At 40.5% G+C, this 19,890-nt stretch overlaps 1 protein-coding gene across 1 annotated transcript; it reads right to left on the bottom strand.

Annotated features, from left to right (window-relative positions):
- Window positions 1-868: 868 nt before the first annotated feature.
- drd4b (dopamine receptor D4b) lies at window positions 869-15,155 on the bottom strand. The gene is made up of 4 exons (XM_034104052.1): window positions 14,816-15,155; window positions 13,196-13,308; window positions 10,783-11,375; window positions 869-3,997 (listed from the first exon to the last, which is right to left on the bottom strand). Exons 1-4 carry the CDS (start codon window positions 15,062-15,064, stop codon window positions 3,765-3,767), a joined length of 1,188 nt encoding a protein of 395 aa, XP_033959943.1. The 5' UTR covers window positions 15,065-15,155; the 3' UTR covers window positions 869-3,764.
- Window positions 15,156-19,890: the final 4,735 nt, after the last annotated feature.

The following is a 19,890-nucleotide window of genomic DNA, read 5'->3' as shown; positions in this document are numbered from 1 at the left end:
ACTATGATATTGTCACCCAGGTGCCTCATGTGTCATGTACATACTATATCCCAAATATGATCAAAGCCTGGATAATAATGTCTATGTATAGCATCAACTTTTCCCAAGATGGCTCACATGACGTGACTAAGTGTGACATGAATTAAATGTGAGTTATTCTGGTTGAGGAAAAAGTCACTTACTCTTCTTTCTGTAGTCATGCAGACTTTGATTAAACTCCACACCAGTTTTCAAGACAACTTTCACACCTTGCTCCAATTTTCACCTCTCTTCCCCCCACCGCTGCTGCTGCTGCTGCTGACGTCCATGATAAGAAAAGGTGTATTTTATCACTGCATGATATCATCGTCTGCAAGGGAACTTTTCCCTTTCCTGTAGTTATCTATGTTCTTCTTGAAGGGACTCGAGTACTAAAGCAAAAGTTAATATCTGTACATTTCACTTATTTTTTCCGTTTAGTTTTTTCTTCTTCTTATGCTTTTGAATGTGCCTCCAGTTGGAATTGGGTTGACTATGAGATCCACTGGTCAAAGCAGGAATCACATTTGAAAGAGACACTAAACAGTTAGATACAAAAAAGTACTTCAAAGAGACACAAAAAGACTACAAATACATGTAAAGCGATCAGGAAAAGAAGCAACATAACAACCAAGGCACACAAAACCATCAGAATGAGATGCAGAATGACCAGAATTGAACCCAAAATATCTTAAAAGTGATGCAGAATGACCACAATGAGACCCAAAACAACTACATTGTTAAAAACGATGCAGCCACGTCATGTTTGTGTACAGTATGTAGAAACGTTGGGCCCGTTGCTTGTGTCCAGGGGCTTATTGTCTCAGTCCGTCCATGCGATAAATGTAGTTTTAAAATTGGCATCGGAATGTGGCTCATCCAAAATGTTAAATGAAAGGTATGTTTGCTCAGCGTGATGCCATCTGGCACATGAAGTTATCTCAGATAAAAAGACAAGATAGTTTGACAACATCGACCTCCAACAGAGCTGACGACATTACAGCCGAAGGCCACTGGAACATTTATACAGATGACACCATTTATTAGAACGGTTTCCACATAAAACGTGGATATGGCAGACAATAGGCACAGTCAGTAACCAAACTACAAACTGTGGTGACAGGCAGCAATGGCTTCAATTTAAGCCAGCCTGCCACCCGGGATATTTTCCAACATTTTTCAAAACAGAACCACTTTTTTTACAAAACTTTACACAAGGATATAATGACTCTAATTTGCAGTGTTATGAAGACACAATCTGGAAATGCTTCACTTACATTTTGTTTTGTACATTATAGCAACAAACATTTAATTTATTATCATGTAAACATTAGAAAGCAAACTATCTGATATTCAATATCACTTAGTAAACAAATACAATTAATTTGTCTACAGTGTAGCTGATTTTAAACACGTACTGTAATATTATTCTATGTATTTACGTAGCAAAAGAAAATGAGATGACCCCAAATTGGAAATTAGTAACAAATATTTTGAAACACTTTCTCGTTTAGTATGTTATTTGACCAACATCCTTGCCACAACATATACAAATTACAAGGACATCTATTTCTCGCAATTACTACATACCAAATGATTTTGTTGAAAGAAATGTGTTTTGAATTAAACATTGCTGTTGGTGGACATAATAAATGTTTCCTTTTAAAAAAGGAAAAGTGTTATCATGACAACACCATTTTTCCTTTCATTTCAATAAGACCAGGTTGTTAAGCAAGACAAGTCTGATGTTATTCAAATGTTTTGAGTAGATTTTCTGTAGCAATGATAAAGGTCTTAAACGTACAGAAAGCTGCATCACAATTTCACATGTGGCAATAATGACAAGTATATGTTGAACATGAAAATAATGAACCATAACCTGTTTTAGTATTTATTTATTTTGTTTTATGGTGGCAGGAGTTAACTGCCATAGTAAAACAATTAGTGGGTGGATAAACTTTCCTTTTTGCTAAGTGAGGAAATCGAAGATACAAAGGGACTCCTCAGCCTCTGTGTTGATGAGTGTAACTCAAGGTTCACTGAGAAGGAGTTTAAATATAAAACAGGAGATATATTAATCCCATGAACTCCTCAGAAGAGTTTCTCTTCTGTTATGACAAGACTAAACAAATAATTCTATGAATGTTAAGGCATGATGCTACTTAATATTGTATGAATGTTTCTTTTCATGAAAACACAATGTTCAAATGACTAGAAAAAGTTATGGTGAGCGGGTTCAAACTGTGCCATGTTCCCCATTATAAATCATTTTACCGATTCAACACTCAGAGACAGTCAGGGATCCAAGATAGGGAAGTGTCAGTTGTCTGGATGAAGCTGACCTTTAAGTCCTCTGAAGGGAAACTCCACCTCTCTCACACCTCTTTATGTCACACTTCAGATTCCCGGTAGATATTTTGTTGATGAAGCGTAGGGTTAGCACTTTTCTTTGACCAGCTTTCTTCTTTGGGCGTTTCCCAAAAAGAATGTTCTTCTCTCCAGACTTTGGACAGTACCATGACAACTGTATGTAAATGTTTAGTTCAGAAACAGAACATTTGAAGAATTCCTCTTTTTCTTTGTCTTGCCAAGAGCTGGATAAGACTTTTGATACCACTGTCCGACAGCAAGGAGACAGATAGCTTAGCTAAGCATAAAGACTGGAGACTAGGAAATGGCTACCCTGGAGTCTTCACTAGTTTCTACTAAGTTACTACCTCAACCCAAGAAGTAGTCCATGTCTTGTGTTTTATTACATTTTAAGCCTGAATTGATATTTGGACATTTTCGTTTTACATTTTTGTTGTTGTGTGTGTGGATCAGTTTGGATCACACAAGTTAGAAACATTCCTACAGAGGCACGGCTGGAATCAAATCTTAAATATATTAGATATGAAATCCCTGTTGAAATACTGGGTTTTAACAGGATCAATATGCAAAGAAAAGTACAAAAAAGCATTCAAATGTGTATTAAGAATGTGAATGTTTTACCCTCTGTAAAACTACACATAAAAAAAAAAGAAGTTTAATATGATTTAACTAAAGATTCAATTAAAGATTTAACATGTTAGGCCTGAGAGGTGTTGGTAAGCAATTGACACAATCTGTTTCATTTATCTCCAGTCCTTTGGCCAAGCTAAGCCAATCAGCTGCTTACTGTAGCTTCATATTACAGAGACATGAGAGAGCTATCGATCTTCTCATCCAACTCTCAGCAAGAAAGCGTATTTCCCAAGTGTTTATTTTAGTGTACAAATCATTGGCCGTTCTTAAAGGATATTTACTCGTGTAGCTGCTTTTAGCTGGTCTGTTGAAGCTTATTTGGGCTCCTGGGGACAGTTTTCGCCCTGATGACCCCTTCAGGCAGACCAGGCTCTGTACAAATCCCATGTAGTTAACTGGAGCTGGCAGACCATAACTTTATCACGGGCTGATAAACGATAAAGAAGTGCTTTGCGGACAGACTGGAAATGGTGATTAGCTCCCCTCAGACAATTTTCTGAGTCGGTTTTCTGCAGCTTTACGCCCCCAAAGGTCATCATTTAGTTTTGGAAGTAATCCCAGAGGATCACGAAAGTACTTCACCAAATGATAAAATTGACTCTAAAATGTAATACACATCATCAGAAACGGTGTTAAAGAGTTTTTTTTTTAAACTGTCGGCCAAATCGACAATCCACGTCCAGCTGGCAGCCCAGTAATGAGTTGACGGTCCAACTGTTAGCCTCGCACTTTCTAATCCCTTATCACCTCCCAGTTCCTTCCTTTAGCGTCTTCGGAGGGAAATTTGGAAAACACTTCTTAAAGAATTTCTTGAACTCTGTGTTAAAGATGGTGTAGATAATGGGGTTTAGAGCGCTGTTGACGTAGCCCAGCCAGGTGACGGTGCTCATCAGAGCGGGAGGGATGTCACAGGTCTGACAGATGGCTCGCGTCGTGTGCACCACGAAGAACGGAGTCCAGCAGAACAGGAAGCAACCTGCATGAAATGGGAAGATTAGACTTGGTCATTCAGGATTTATTGTACATAATAAGATGCAGGCGTTTGTAACAAATGTGACAGAATTCACTTCTTCATGGAGCTTTGTGCCAGGCGTAAAACTAAATATTGTGACCATATGTCACAAAATCTGTGACAATGCGGGGATTGTTAACCAATTCAGGCATTATTGTTTGCCATCTTTCTCGTTTTTGTTGGCAGGATCAGTAGAATTACATAAAGTTAGTTATTTGGAAAAAGTCCAACGTGGTTACTTCTGCTCCTGTAGTTATTTTTAATCCAAACGTTCTGCATTGAGCTGTGAGCACTGTACCGTGTATCACAGCAAACTGTGAACTACTGTCGGGAGGGCAGGAATTACTCAGACCTTGCAAACTTAAAGGGACTCTATTATGCCTTTTCCTATGGTGTGTTATATAGGTTTTCATATTTACATGTTTCCCTATGTAACACGTCTGCTTCTATTGGTTTGCGCTTCAACACATTGTATGTTATAGGCTAAGGGGCAGGACATCTCTAAGCGGTTGACCAATCACAAGAGAGTCGGCCAGCTAACCAATCAGAGCAGACTGGGCTCTGGTTTCAGACAGAGGTTGAAAAGAGGTGCTGCAAGACAGGCATATGAGAAACATCATTTTAACTAATGTACAGTATATATATTGTTGAATAGCTTAATTTGTATTGAAATATAACAGGCCTAATTTATTTGGTGATTTATATTTTGTAATATTAATCTCAATTTGCAAAGTAACTAATAACTTAAGTTATGTAAAAAAATGTAATGGAGAAAAAAAATATGTATTAGCATCACAATGAGCATAAAATGGAAAAAGCTCAACGTCTGTCAGTTTTATTAACATGATGATCACTACCAGAGTATAGACACGTATCGAATCAACCAAACAGTCACATTTGTCACATGAAATAACCTAATTTACGGCCATCTGTGGATCTGCTGTGTCAGGCTATGCAATATTAATGAATTAAATATACCATAGGTTTATGCCTACAACATAGTGCTTTCAATTTCATGCCTGCTGGATCCTTTTTATTTTCATTTATTTCATTTAATCATTTAAAGAGGGACAATGCACATTGATGAACATTTTTAACAATTAATGCTTCAAAATGTAAATATGCCGGATTTTAGCTTTTAGCTCATTTCCATCCGTAGTCCCTCACATTTGACATTTATATACATAGCAAAAATAAATACATGATGCAGAAAGAGTAAGAGAACCATAAAGCATTAACCACATGGCAGTACACTGTAGCAGCTACGACATATAAAGACATATTTTAGAAATCATGAGTGAAAAAACATCAGAGTGTTTACAAATGTACTACATCGAGAGGTTTAGTACTCAGCGCTGTGTAAAGGAAACAGAGAATCCACCACGAGAGAGAGAGGGCAGGGTATTTCACTTCTGACTAATAGACTTTAGCGCTGCTACAGACCCACTGGAAATGAGATTCGAACTTTACTGAATACATCTGTATTTACCCAAAAGAGATGAGAGTCAAAGTTTGACCATAGGGGAAGTTTCCGAACATCAAATGTAATCCCCAATCTGTGAAACGTGAAAGGCAAACAAGCACAGACTCAAATGTCCAAGCTTGCATTACAAGGTTGGCAGGTACCAGCGCCAATGTAAGACTAGCACTACAGGTGCAAAACCCTAATCTGAAACACGTCCTTCAGAATGATTTATATTCCACACTAGGTGTCGAGCTCAATGTGAGAATATTACTCCAATGTAGGACCTCTGTAACTGCAGGCAGAAATTAGAACTTAATATATTAATAACCCCATCCCTTCACCCGTCTCTTCTCAAAGATTAGTCCCTCTCTCCTCGTAACTGATGTCATTCATTTCTAGTAGTCCATGTTTTTTCCCCACCCTAAAATCCAGCTTTATTGAAAAAGGTGTCAGACAGCGTGACTGAGAATGATTCACCACCAGACTGACTTCATTAGAGGTGAAGTGCAGATGTATGACCCTGATGTCTCATATGTTTAACTCAACTCATCACTGCTCCGGGGACTTTGATACATTTTGGACTTCTTGATTTTTTTCTTTCCCCTCACAGTTTTTTGCGGGGCAACAGTTTTAAAGGGTGGATAAAGAGGCAGAACTCTTTTGAATCTGGAGATCAAGTGGACTTCCAGTTAAAGATGTTCTGTTGCTGTTAAAAAAACAAATGGTGATTAAGCCTATGGCCTACTGACTGAATTACTGTATAGTATTATATAACTAACTGTGTGTCTGTGACAAGCTCATGTGTCCACAACAAGAATCCATACTGGGACATGTCTCCATGCTTTAATGTTCAAAAAGCTCTTGATTTCTCTCATATTGCTTGTGCTGCAGCACCCTCTTTTCACCCTCCGTCTGAACCAGAGCCCATTCTGCTCTGATTGGTTAGCTGGACGGATCTGTTGTGATTGGTCAATCGCTTAGAGATGTCCTGTGCCTTAAGCCTATCACGTACGATGTGTTAGTCCGGCGCCAAGGAGCGGTTAGGGGTTCAGTGCCTGGCTCAATGGCACCTCAGCAGGGCCCAGGAGGTGAACTGGCCCCTCTCCAGCAATCAGTCCACACTTTGTATTATTTTCAGATCGAGACGTGAACCGGTGACCCTTCGGTTCCAAGGCCAAGTCCCTACAGGACGGAGCCACTGCCCGCCCAACATTACATAGTGATGTCATCATGTTACAGAAGTAAACAAAGGAGTCCAAGTTTAAGACAGTTCCTTCGTTTTCACTCAAATAGAAATACAAATCAACCAGGGCTGAAACCCTAAGGAATGCCTACTTTAGCTGACCACACAGAGACAGGCAGATTTCATTCAAGGTTATTTTGCTCTTGCACTCCGACCTCTGATTTACAGACCCTCCTCAAACTAACCAGAGGTCTGACTCTTCCTCACCTTTATCGGTGAGGAGGACCATGAATAACTTTGTCAATCGCACTAAGGCTGTTGATCTCTGATGTCGTTATATGTTGGTGATAAAAAAGGATCCGAGCCGTTCCTCAGTGCCGAGAGGTTGATGGATGAGATTTGTGTCTCTTTTCAGGAGATTGGGGGACTTTGCATAATATGCGACAGCTGTACTGTCAGTAGGGCATCATGCATCACTTCTTATTCATGAGATTAATTGAGGCCGGCTCTGATAAAACTATGTTAAAGTAGGATCTGTGTCAGTTATCTAGTTCTGTCGTAGTATTTTAGGCACAATAACATGACAGAAACTCCAATTAACAGCACACTTGATTTTTACCTGACAGTTTTTATATACTACCACACACTTCACAAGTTTGAGTAGGGTTGAAATGCAGTTCCCTTTCTTTTAGTTAATCATATCTGTCTCGCCTGTGGTTCAATATTTTGTATATTTTGTATATATTTATAATATTTTGTTCCAATATTCACACTACTTTCCTAGTTTGTTGTAAGTCATGCCAACTTTCTTAATATAAATATGAGTATTTCGTTGTTTTGCTTCGCTGCAGAATGATGTTGGTGGTGTTCACATTGATTGGTAAAGGAGGGGAAGTTTCTCTGTGCTCACCTTTAATATAAGTTTATAACCTTGACCTATCTTTGGGTGTTATGACATCACAAAACGGTGTTAAAACCAATCAGCGTCCCGAACGCAGCGTAAGTGTGATGTGAAAAGCAGTTTCCATACACTTAGAATGGACTTTTCAGTGAAGCAGAAAATATGTATTTTCTAATGACAGAAAAGAGGAACAAAAGCGAGCATTTTTTTTTAAATATTCCAAATAGAATGAGATCATTTCTTTAAGTACATTTAAGTACAACGAGATACAAATTATTATCACTTGATGATAGCTGAGCATTGCGAAAATATATTTCTATATATAGTATTTTATTTCCTTTTTTTTGGCCTCCTTTTTTAGCTACTTCCTGCCTGTCCCGCTGACTTTACCCCGAAAAAAACCCTCCATGTCATCTAATACAGTGGTTCCCAACCTGGGGGGCGCGCCCCCCTTGGGGGGGCGCCAAAGATCGCAGGGGGGGCACCAGGCCTCAATTTATTAATTAATTTGAATAACAATTCAAGTTAGTAGCTATTATCAAAGGCTTAAAAAGACAGAAATGTATAATTCTTTCTTTAATAGAAATGTTTCTTCTTCCCGTAAAGTGTACAAACCAGGCTTTTCTGGATAAGCGCATTTTTAAAACATAGTCATTGTCCATGCCGGTTTCAGTTGGATGATCTGATCGGAGCAACTGTGACGATGACGAATACGTCATCGTCACAGTTGCTCCGATCAGATCGGTCTCTTTTGAATCCACATAAACACATCGGCAATATTCGGCTTACTTTGAGCATGTGTTTTAACCTTTTGTGAATTGTTTCCACTTCCGCGCCGTCATTTAATTTCTTCATACAGCGGGAATCCAAATGAATTAATCCTGAGTCCAATAACCATCAAAGTCACTCCAATAGTGCTCCTTAATTACGCTTTTATCCTCCTTTAACAAAATACTTCACATTCATCTAGTTTGTGACAGTAGTTGTAGCATTTTGAGACTTTTAAACTTTAATTACCGCTGTTGCGCGTTGTGTGTGTGGGGGGGGGGGGGGGGCGCAACTTCCAACAGGAGTCATTTGGGGGGGCTCTTGGGAAAAAAGTTTGGGAACCACTGATCTAATAGATAGAAAAAGCAATTGTGACCAAAAAGTTACATTTGTATTCGCAAAATAATAGTTTTATATAATGATAACAAATGGTGAATCAATACAATATTGCCACGCGAAATATGGCAATACAATGCTTTATATATGCCCCACTCTTAATTGTAATAGGAAAGTAAATTACATTTTTTATTTAAGTGAAAGGCTACATTCTTGTCAGTTGTTGTTAGTTATGTATGCCCATGTGATGTTTACCCCTGCAGTCCACTGATGGCGATGTACAGATGGGGATTGTAAATAATCAGCCTGTGCTCAGTTGAACCCTTTACTACTGACATAGATTAGTGTGGACGGTTTGGTGCTGCCATACATCACTAAACTAATGTTGGCTGAACACCTGCTGAGCACTGCAGTTAGAAGTAGTACATTGTACAATACTATATACAGTACATGCTGGGTAATCTTTGGTGGGTGGTTGGTCCAAACAGTGAATGTATGATGCCAGATCTCAGCCTGTTATTGCACGTGGGCACGGCGTGACACAATGTGCTGCATAATAACTGGATTGAGGGCTTTAAGCTATGATGGCAGCTCCTCGTTAAGAGACGTAAAGTCAGAGGTGAGGCTTTTACCCCTGCATAAACCTCCTGTACCTGAGCTGCAACACAACGATAATTAAACTGTTGACAAGGTAAAGCGAAATGACTGTTCTGTCATCCAAAGTCCATTTTTCAAAACGGGCCGCAGGTAAACATTTCAGAAAAACTATTATTATTCACTTAGAAGAGATGATGTTGGAAAGGTGTTAATAGTTTATTTTCTGATCTGTTTGATTAAGAGGCATTACAAACAGCTGCTGCAGTGCCAATTTTAAACAGGGTCGTAATTAACATATTGAACTGTTCAGCACTAAAACACTTCACCTTCTGTCATGAGCCATTCCCCTCTCATTTCCTGCTTCAGTGAATAAACGGATGTCTAAAATACACACGTGGGTATAATCTAAGGCCCCTTGAGGAAACAACATTTCAACTTGAAAAAACACTACTTCTAAGATCTTCTACAAGTAAACAAGCACCATAAAGGTCATCGTCTGACATTTTTGATTTCTTACAAATATTGAGGAGAAGCAAGAATTAGAAAGAATGATCAAAATATGATATAAACTGAGATTGAAGACGAATAATGACTCTATTTTGAGACTTCGGGGGGTCGGATAAACATCTATATTTAGATGAGACTGACACTGAGGGTCCTCATTCCCCGCTGGTGGACATCATCTGCATCTAATACTTTCTCACTCGCCTGCTGAATCATTTTGCAGCTAAGGCGTCAGCTTAAGCAAATTTGTAGCATGCAAGCAGTAATTTAAATCTCACAAATGTATCTGCAATTCAAGAGCAACCATCTTGAAACCATCTATTTTCACTGTCATCCACAAGTGCTCTTGTAAGAGAGCAGAGAAAATACATTTGCCTTAAAAGCATTTCATATGGTTGATCATCTTGTCATTGTCTCACCCTTATTTGTGTTCACTTTGACGTGGAGCTGCTTCTCACTCGACATGTACACATGTACACTCGCCCTCAATCCGAAAGGGTCCAATAGACACCCATGTATATTTTCTTCCGTTCAGCCTTGGATGAATTATTCTAGCTTAAGCGTAGAAGTGCTCACAAATTGCTTTAGTGAACTGTGGATCAGGAGGTAGACCTGTAGACCATTGGAAGGTCGCTGGTTCAATCCCCATCCCCTGCAGTCAACATGTCTGTAGCCTATAGGCATTAGGCAAGACACTTAACCTGATTGCTTCTGATGGCCAACAGTTTGTAGGTGTGTGTCAGTCACCCTAAGCAGATGGCGTCTTGTACGGCAGCCTCTGTATGAATGAATGTGAATAGGTGAATGATGTCTTTATCATATTTTATTTCTAAAAGCGCTACAAGTACTACAAAGCTTGAACTACACCTGGCATGAATGAAAAGTAGTGATTAAAGGGACTAAAAACACTGCTATGGTTCTTTAGCTGTGTTTTATTTAGATTGTGCTGTCACACCAGCCTCTGATTGGTAGAGAGGGGGAACGTGATCACTCACCTACTACGACAGGCAGCACCTTCATAGCTTTCCTCTCCCTGCAGTTGATCTTGGCTCTCTTCTTGCGGTGCACCTGGCTGTAGGTCACCGTGGGCACGGAGTTCTCTCTGTACTGCCGGGGATAAGGGATCTCCTTCTGCATGAAGTCGCCCGTGTCGTCCAACCGAGACTGGGCCAAGTCCCTCTCGATGATCCTGGGCAGAGGCATGGGCAGAGGTCCGGGGATGGTGCCTGTGAGCGGGGGGAGGGCGGTGGCCACGGCCGCATGCTGCAGTCTCCTGCAAGCCTCTATGCTGCTGCGGAGCTTGACCTTACGAGTCACCTCCCAGTGTCGTAACCCACGGAAAACCCCAAAGTAGAGCAGGACCATGATGGGGCAGGGGACGAAGAAGGAGCAGACGGAGGAGTAAATCACATAGTTGTTGTCCTCCAGTTTGCACTCGCTAGTGTCGCGGTCCGGTACGTTGTTGATGCCAAAGATGACGGGCGAGGCCACAGCCAGGGCCAGCAGCCACGTGGCCGACAGCAGCACGATCTGACGGTGGTCCACATGTTTACGGTTGTAGTTTAGTGGGATGGACACGGCAATGAACCTAGAAAACAAATGAAGAAGGGTCAAAAACAAGACTAATTAAACACCTAATAAATCTTTCTTTCTCAATCTTTAAATTACTTAGTCAAACAGTAATTACAAATCCATTCAAAGGGCTAATGTTTCTTTTATTATATAACATGATTCCTGGGGTTTCTAATGTGTAATGTACATCTTCACTCACTTCCTTTTACTTACTAAACAGACCATTTAGACCAGATATCCCCCCAAAAGAGGTCAAAACAATTCTGAATGTCAAATCAATTTCCTCCAATTTACTCATACTGTCCCCATTTTATCGAAGCAGTTACATAACAAATGAAATAAGAAACAGATACACGAGGGCATCCCTGTAACTCAAGATATCAAGGCAGTTTTTTCATTCCTGCGTTTTACGGGTTTTCACGAGTTAAATGTAAATTAGCCATATGCCATGCAGAGACCTTTTGCAGCTCCCATCTGCTTTGTTTCTATAAACCATCCATCCACCCATCTTCTCCCGCTTATCCGTACACGCTGAGTTTGATTCTATCTTCAGAATTAGAGGCTAACTCAGCTAAAACAGTAATTGTGTAATAAACTACACTGCAGACACAGCCTGTTTGTATTACTTTTTGTTCTGCTGCTATCAAATCTCGATGAGCAACTCTGTATCAGGAAAGATTGATAAACCTGTTAGCCCATTCATTTAGCAAAATAAAAATCGAGCCATATTTAAACTGTATGGTTGCATGGGTTTCGACCATACTCTAACTTATATTCCTAAAAGAAATGTAGGGGCCAATTTGAGGCAGTGTAACAAGCGATAGAAAAGATTTTTATAAAGATGATATGGTAAATGTGTTTGCGAGTATTTCCTGTGCATTGAGCAGACATTTGGAGTGTTTCTGTCAACCTGACCCTGAAAAGTCCACTCTTAACTTTCTATTATCTCTGTTTCTGGCCGAGGGAAGTATCTGTGTGTGTAGCTGCTAATCGCTCCACTATATCATCAAGCTAGTTTTAAAATGAGTCAGTCACCTGAAACCAACACAATGAGCTGAAGGTTGCTGCTTTAACATTTTGAAAACGTGGTTCTTTTTTTTAAATGACAGACAAGGTTTTCCTAAAAATAATTCTGAGAAGCTTTTAAAAGGAGATGACACGTTTTGAGTATCACATTTGAAGCAGCCACTGGCAGAACAATTGTTAGACCTCAGGCTCCTCCCAACTGTTTTTATACAAATGTATATAAAATAAGGCCAATATATAACACATTGAATTTGCTTAAATCTTCATTCTTTTTTCTGGTTTGAGCTACAGTAAACTGGCACTTGTCAGCATTTGTTCTGCATGTCATACTCAGCTGTTGTAATCACTAATAGCAGTGTTTTATTAATCCTTTCTTAAAGTGTGTTTGTTCCCTTCTACAGATTCTGGAAAATGGCAGCACTTAAGTTGTTCAAAATAGAAATGGATGAATCGCCTCCATCACTACACCTTTATTGTTTATGTGGATTTTAATTAAAACTAATGGACTGCTCACGCCTTCTTCAAAGCACTCCACATAAATTCAGTGTAGGAGCAGAACACTTCTCTCCCATTATGATCGAGTGTCGTGAACACTTCACTACAGCTTTCCATGATTTTAAATTGTAGTTTTTCCAACACGAAAACATGAAAGGTGTTGTCTGATTGGTTAAGGGATACAAATTGAGTCTTTTTTCTAAATGTATACATATCACCCCCATCCCCTAAGTGGTTTCCTTTTCCTTTTCCTACAAACTGAACATCTCTGTCATGTAAATGCAGGTTACTTCATCGGGCCAGACGCGCACATACCTGTCCACGCTGATGGCACAGAGGTTAAAAATGGATGCGGTGCACAGCATCACATCCATGGTCATCAGGCTGTCACACACCAGCATGTTCAAGGACCAAACTCCACCCTGAAACTACACACACACACGCACGCACACACACACACGCACACACGCACGCACACACACACACACACACACACACACACACACACACACACACACACACACACACACACACACACACACACACACACACACACACACACACACACACACACACACACACACACACACACACACACACAGAGAGAAAGAAACACAAACATATACCGATTAGCTGCTCTAAATCTGAGAGTAAATATGTTTAATCCTCTTGCACCAGCGCAGCTCAGTGTTGCGCCAAACATTCCTCCTGTGGAACACGTTCCCCTCGCCTGACTTCTCGAGGTGAACATTAAAGGTCTAAACTTTCACACTGACTTCTTCTAAACCCAGTGAAGACACGCCGACAAACCGTGACACTCGGTAGATGAACTGGCTGCGGCCACTGCCAAAGGTAACATGATCGCAAGTACAGCTAATTAAGGAGGACTTCATTTCATTTCAAACCTTTATTTATACAGATACATCCCATTGAGATCATTGATCTCTTTTTCAAGGGAGACCTGCTCAAGTAGTTCCACATGAAACATAAAAACATAAACAGAACAACAAAAGGACATCATACAGCATCATTTACATAATTATCCACATAAACAGGTCCCAATAGTTTCCGATTGACTAGTATCCAACCGAGCTTTAAAAACATTTAGTGGCACCAGATTGTTCAGTTTCCATTTAATTTGCAGACTATTCCAAGACTTAAGTTGGAAGCCTCAACGGGGTGACTGAGCCACACAGCTATTAAGGAAGACAGGCAGGTGGTGTTTAATACTTTAATGAGGGCTAATGATTCATGGATCCTGCCTCTCCTAATAACCAGCATGAAGTACATTCACTAGTGAAACACCCACACTGAAAGAGACACAACGTAACAGTCAGTGTCTTGTTGCATGCGTGACTTTGTTCCGAGTGCTTCTGTTGTTATTTTGCATGTCTTTGTGGTGATTCTGTGGCTGTTTGTCATAATATTGCATCTCATTGCAGCTTCTAGTGGTTTTAAATGTGACTTTCACATCATTTTGCTGCTATTTGAGGTAGTTTTTGCACATTTTGGTGTTCAATATTTCATCATGTTTGCATCTTTGTAGTTGTCATTTGATTTTGGTGTCATTTCGCTGTTGTTATGTGTGTCTCTTTGCAATTCTAGGTTGTCCTTTTGCATGTTTTAGTGGTCATTTGGTGTCTATTCATGGTCATTTTGCTCTGTTGGTCTTTGTAGTAGTTTTGCTAATCTAGTCTAGTTGCATGTCTTTTGTAGTTTCACTGATATTCTGCAGAACCCTCAGCTGCTGTTGGTTGACAAACTAGGGCTGCACTTTATTTATTTGCCACGTAAGGTGAAGGCTGTCTAAAGCTTCCTACCACAGTCGACTCTCACTACACAGATATCATCAACACACATCCTGATAATAAGGACCCCGTTGCCCCTTGTGTCCCCTGCGCACCTCCGGTAATCCACCTGCAGGTCGGGGCTTACCTCTGCGTAAACGAAGAGCGGCAGGACCAGCACCGCCAGCAGCAGGTCTGCGAACGCCAAACTGACTATGAAGTAGTTTGTTGTGGTTTTTAAAGCCTTTTCAAGGAACACGCTGAGGCACACAAGCACATTTCCGCCAGTGATGATCACTATCAGCAAGATCCCGAATATCAGCGCAGGGAAGTTGAAGTGAGTGATCCGCCCCGCCGGCAGCGTGTCGTTGTTAATATCCGGGGAGATGTCCGACATGGTCCCAGACTGACGGGCTCCTTGTCCGACAGAGAACGACTCTCACCGGGGTAGTTTTCATCTATGAGCCGTATCCTGCAGCCGTGATACATGTAGGGCGGTACAGGTTAAGTAACAAGTGAGTTTTCTTCCTGTGCGGACGCTCATTTTACGCTCTGCTCTCCAAACGCGATGCCAAGGTGCGCACAGTATCCAGATCCTGCTTTCCTCTGTTTATACAGACCCACTTCACACTTTATCTCAAATATACCTCGAAGGAAGCGGCCAGGCTGCTGTAGCATTGTGTGGATCAGTTTTCCTGCCGTCCTCTCAGCCCACTCCTGGAGGAATAAGTTAGCCGAGTGTACGAATCAGAAGGCAACAGCTTACATCCATCCGCTCAAATCTTCTTATCGAAGCTCTGCTGCTCGGCTTGTTGAACAGTCACAGCAGAAGGTACAACCAGCACAACACAATGATATTTGTGTTGACTAAAGTATGCCAAGTCACCCTGCACATTCACTGCTTAAAGTTGTACAATTGCAGGTGAAACACCAGTCTGTTGGATAAAACGGGATGAACATTTTATTTGCATACCTCAGGACTCAACTTGAGCATATTTAATGTAAATAATTCTACACATCGAGTGCATTAAATGATTTAGAATCTGTATTTTAACCTACGTCTTTATCCAAAACAAAGAGAGAAATTCATCTTTTAACCTGAATGTGTCAAACATATTTTACTTAAATAAACAAAACACTTTATTGCAAGTAAAAGTTATACATTCAAACTTTTACCCAATTAAAAGTAGAAAAAGTATTCTTATCAAAATGTACGTTGACAACCAAAAGTTCTCATCATGCAGAATGGCCCATTTATTTAATATATAACATCATATACTATATTTTATGTTATTGGATTATATTTAGAGATGCATTGTGTTCATAACATGATTTTGACGCTTACAATGGTGGAGCTAATTTGTATTATTTATATATCACAGGGTAACTACATCTACATCCTAATATATTTCTTTATAATATAATATTAAACTAATTCTGCAAAGTATCTGTGGAAGTCAACACTGCATTATTTAGTAGAAGAATAAAGCAACCTGAAATGGAAACACTGAAAAGACTGAAACCTTGACTTTAATTAAATGTATCATGTCAACAGATTTCAAATGACTGTATTAGGTTAGTTGAAAGCAATAATAATAATTGGACCTATTTAAACTTAACATTTTTGATTTCATCTAACCTAATACACTTATGTGAAATCAGTTGAAATAATACATTTAATTAAAGTCAACGTTTCAAGTAAATTGTGGGCCTCCTTTAGTACAGAACTCAATAAATGGACATCTCCATCTCTGATATTCAGATATGTGCAATCCCACAAAGTACTTAAGTAAAAGTATCAACAACTCCAATCGGAGGGGAAACATGTTTAAAGTGAGACCACGTATTAACCAAAGTTGCATATTCATTTAAATATTATGTTTGAATATAAACTCTAAATCTGCAAAGTAACCAGAAACATAGCTGCGTCAGTATTATTGGAAAGTTGTATTTTAAGTACAAGCTACTGATAAGTGCAGTACTTGAATAACTGTTTTACGTTTCTCTCCAAAAGATGACCCTGTTGCCAATGCAGTGATGTCGGTCTGTTTAAGAATACAGTTCACAGCGCATATTTTGCACTGAGTATAGAAGTTTAGACTGCCTTCAGTATTTTTTAAATCTCTGCTTCTAGAGGGGGGATGTGTTGCAGGTCTCTGCGGGGGAACATGCAGCGGTAGAAAGATTTTGATTTGATCTGCAGTGAGCAGTCGGCCTGCGAGCTGACGGAGCTCCAGGAGGATTTCAATTACAATATTAAAAAATAGATGTGATTCAAACAAAGTAATGCTTTGGGTAATGTACGTTTGTATTGCATAGTATACGGCTGCTCCTGATACTATTACTACGGCTGCAAATATTACACTGCTATTTGACTAGTACCTCTGCAACTATTTATTTGACTATACTACCTTGTGCTGCAGCCTCTACTGCTATTCAACTTTATTTCAGCACTACTACTGGGCCCATACAATCTCAATTCATCAATCATCTGCTTTAAAAGAATACAAAAAAAAATCTAACATTCTCTTAACCAATGTATTATCGTAGTAATTTTGCTTATCCCAAAAATATATTTAAGTGTTAGAGATGTTTAATATTCCTTATTGTATTCTGAGGCTATACATATATATATATATATATATATATATCTAGTGTATACTGTATATATGTACTTTGTATTTTTCACTCCCGTGTGATGCCTGTGGTTCAGTCAGTGCAAAAAAGAAGATCAAGCTCTGTGTCATCATTTCTAACAATAGACATTGCTGTTGAGCTATTGTATTGTACTTTGTTTCGCTTTGAGCACTGCAATGCCAAGTGCTGTCGAGTTCGATTTGATTGAGTAGAAGGTATACATCTGTACTGCCAATATGTCCTGTGTTCTGCAACCCTCACCAAAACACATCTACATTGATAAGTAACGCTACAGGAAATAGGGAAATATATCGTTTTTAGTTTGAGATGAACTGTCCCTTAATATGTTTACTTCAGCTGCATATGTCATTACCACTTTTTGACTAATGTAGCCAGCGTAAGTTCAATCAGGAAGACAACATCATCGGGTGTCACACATTATCTCAATAAGTGATCAGGGGCATTACGCCCCAGCTAGCCAATCATCGCACCTGCTAACCCCTTTAAATCTGCTCTCCCCTTCCTCCCACCATCCTCACTCAGATGATGGAAGACAATCTTAATCACTCAATCAGTTTATCAGCATCTATGACTCATCCTGGCGCACTTAACTTCTATTAAGCTATACTATATCGTGGGTCATGTCTCAGCATTTAACTAAGTGTACGTCTTTTCTGCGTGCATTCTGCACTTCATTCATATTCTCGGGTTTGCTCACTTGGCTCGCATCAATCCAGGCTATGATATTCATGCATCACTGTACTCCAGCTAACAGCTCGTGCTTACTTATTTACATCTCCCTCTTCGCCCGGACATCGGCTCGTGCTGCAATCCAAGAGCTCTTAAGTTTACCGATGGTAAATAATGCATAACTGGTTGTGGCGTCTTAATAGCATATCAGGGCTTTCGTTCAGATAGGCGCAGCCACCTCTGCTGCAATCAAGCATTTCTCCCTCATCCCTGCAACTCGGGCGGTGGTCCTCCTCCGCCTTCACATCCCACATTTGCCGGACATCAGCGTGTGCTGGCTATCCAAGGTCTCTCAAACACTAAACAAAATGGTAATTATGCCTATACTGGTGGTGGTGGTTTCATAGCACGTCAGCATACGTGTCACTGTGCTCATGTTTAACCCTGCACGTCAGGTCGTGACCTCCGGGTCCGTGTTCATGTTTAACCCTGCACGTCAGGTTGTGACCTCCGGGTCTGTGTTCATGTTTAATATTATTGCCATATCTAACCCTGTATGCCAGGTAGTAAACCTTCGGGTCTGTATAAATGTGTCCCTGCTAAGTTCAGGTTGCCCCGCACGTTCAGGGCGCCCCGCACGTCCGGGACGCCCTGTGCGTCCAGGATGCCCTGTATGGCCGGGATGCCCTGTATGGCCGGGATGCCCCGTACGGCCGGGATGCCCCGTACGGCCGGGATGCCCCGTACGGCCAGGAAGGACGACTGGGAGGCATCAGTACGTCTAAATTCCCACATGTATTAACCTCTCATTTTCATCCATAGATTTCCACTGCATCCCACAAGGTAAGATGTCTTCACGTTCAGTACTTCATACTTCACTTCTTTTGGGGGTTCATCGGAAACGGTTCTTTCCCTTCCCGAATGATGTCCTACAAAACCTGGGCCTAGTCGCCAAAACACATTTCATTCACTTGTTATAAACTGTCATCATTATGTTTCATTTATATAATGTGACCGATAATAAACATGTATTCCATACATCACGTCTCTCCTGATTGAAATGAAGCTCAGCGCAAGTTCAGGCAGGAAGACCAATCACTCCGTATTGCTCGTCATGGCAATACTCGCTCCCTCCACTGGATGACAGGGAGCGCCACTCCTTAGCCAACATATCACTTCCCTCCATTCACAAGCCTAATTATCGCACCTGTTAAACCCTCTATATATGCTCTCCCCTTTTCTATCAGCTGTCTTCCAGGTGTCAACGCGCAACCCTCCTCCACCCCTTCACCTCCTGCTTCCAACTCAGGGCCAAGCTCAACCTTCTCCCTTCCAACCGGACCTAACCACTTATCACCATCACCAGGTCTAGACCCGGGGGGGTTCATCGGAAACGGTTCTTTCCCTCCTGAATGATCATCCTGCAAACCCGGGGCCTAATCGCCAAAACATCATTACAGTTACTTGTCGTAATACGTCAATCACTATTCCCGCATATCATGTGTCCCGGTAATAAACATGTACTCATACATCACGTCTCTCCTGATTGAACTGGGACTCCTTCTCCAACGGCTACCCTACTACTTGTGCTGCTACTACTTCTGCTCTGCCTCCTAAGCTTTCTCATTCTGTTCTCAAACTACGATTGGTTTAAAAGAGCATACAAGATGCTACTACACCAACATTGAGAAGCTTTTTCCAGCTCCGCTCCAAACAAATGGGGAGAACCTCACGATCTGCCCAAAATTCTGATTAAACCATCCAACTGAGGCCATCAAACATTGGAATATGCTTCCAGCTGATCTTAAAACCTGCTCAGATGTTCACTCTTTTCCCCATCGTGCAAACAAGTGTATATATTGGCAACCAATCTTGCCCAAATTAATTTAACTGTAA

This window comes from Pseudochaenichthys georgianus, chromosome 3 (assembly GCF_902827115.2).
Source record: "Pseudochaenichthys georgianus chromosome 3, fPseGeo1.2, whole genome shotgun sequence".
NCBI classification, from domain to species: domain Eukaryota; kingdom Metazoa; phylum Chordata; class Actinopteri; order Perciformes; family Channichthyidae; genus Pseudochaenichthys; species Pseudochaenichthys georgianus.
The sequence above is the reverse complement of the archived record's forward strand: the minus strand, read 5'-3'. Positions and strand labels throughout refer to the sequence as shown.

Coding starts and splice junctions, on each gene's coding strand:
- drd4b (XM_034104052.1), bottom strand. CDS start 15,064: ATGTCGGACATCTCCCCGGATATTAACAACGACACGCTGCCGGCGGGG. Junction 13,309..14,815: donor CGCTCTTCGTTTACGCAGAG/GTAAGCCCCGAC, acceptor GTGTGTGTGTAG/TTTCAGGGTGGAGTTTGGTC. Junction 3,998..10,782: donor GGTGCTGCCTGTCGTAGTAG/GTGAGTGATCAC, acceptor CATTTCATGCAG/GTTGCTTCCTGTTCTGCTGG.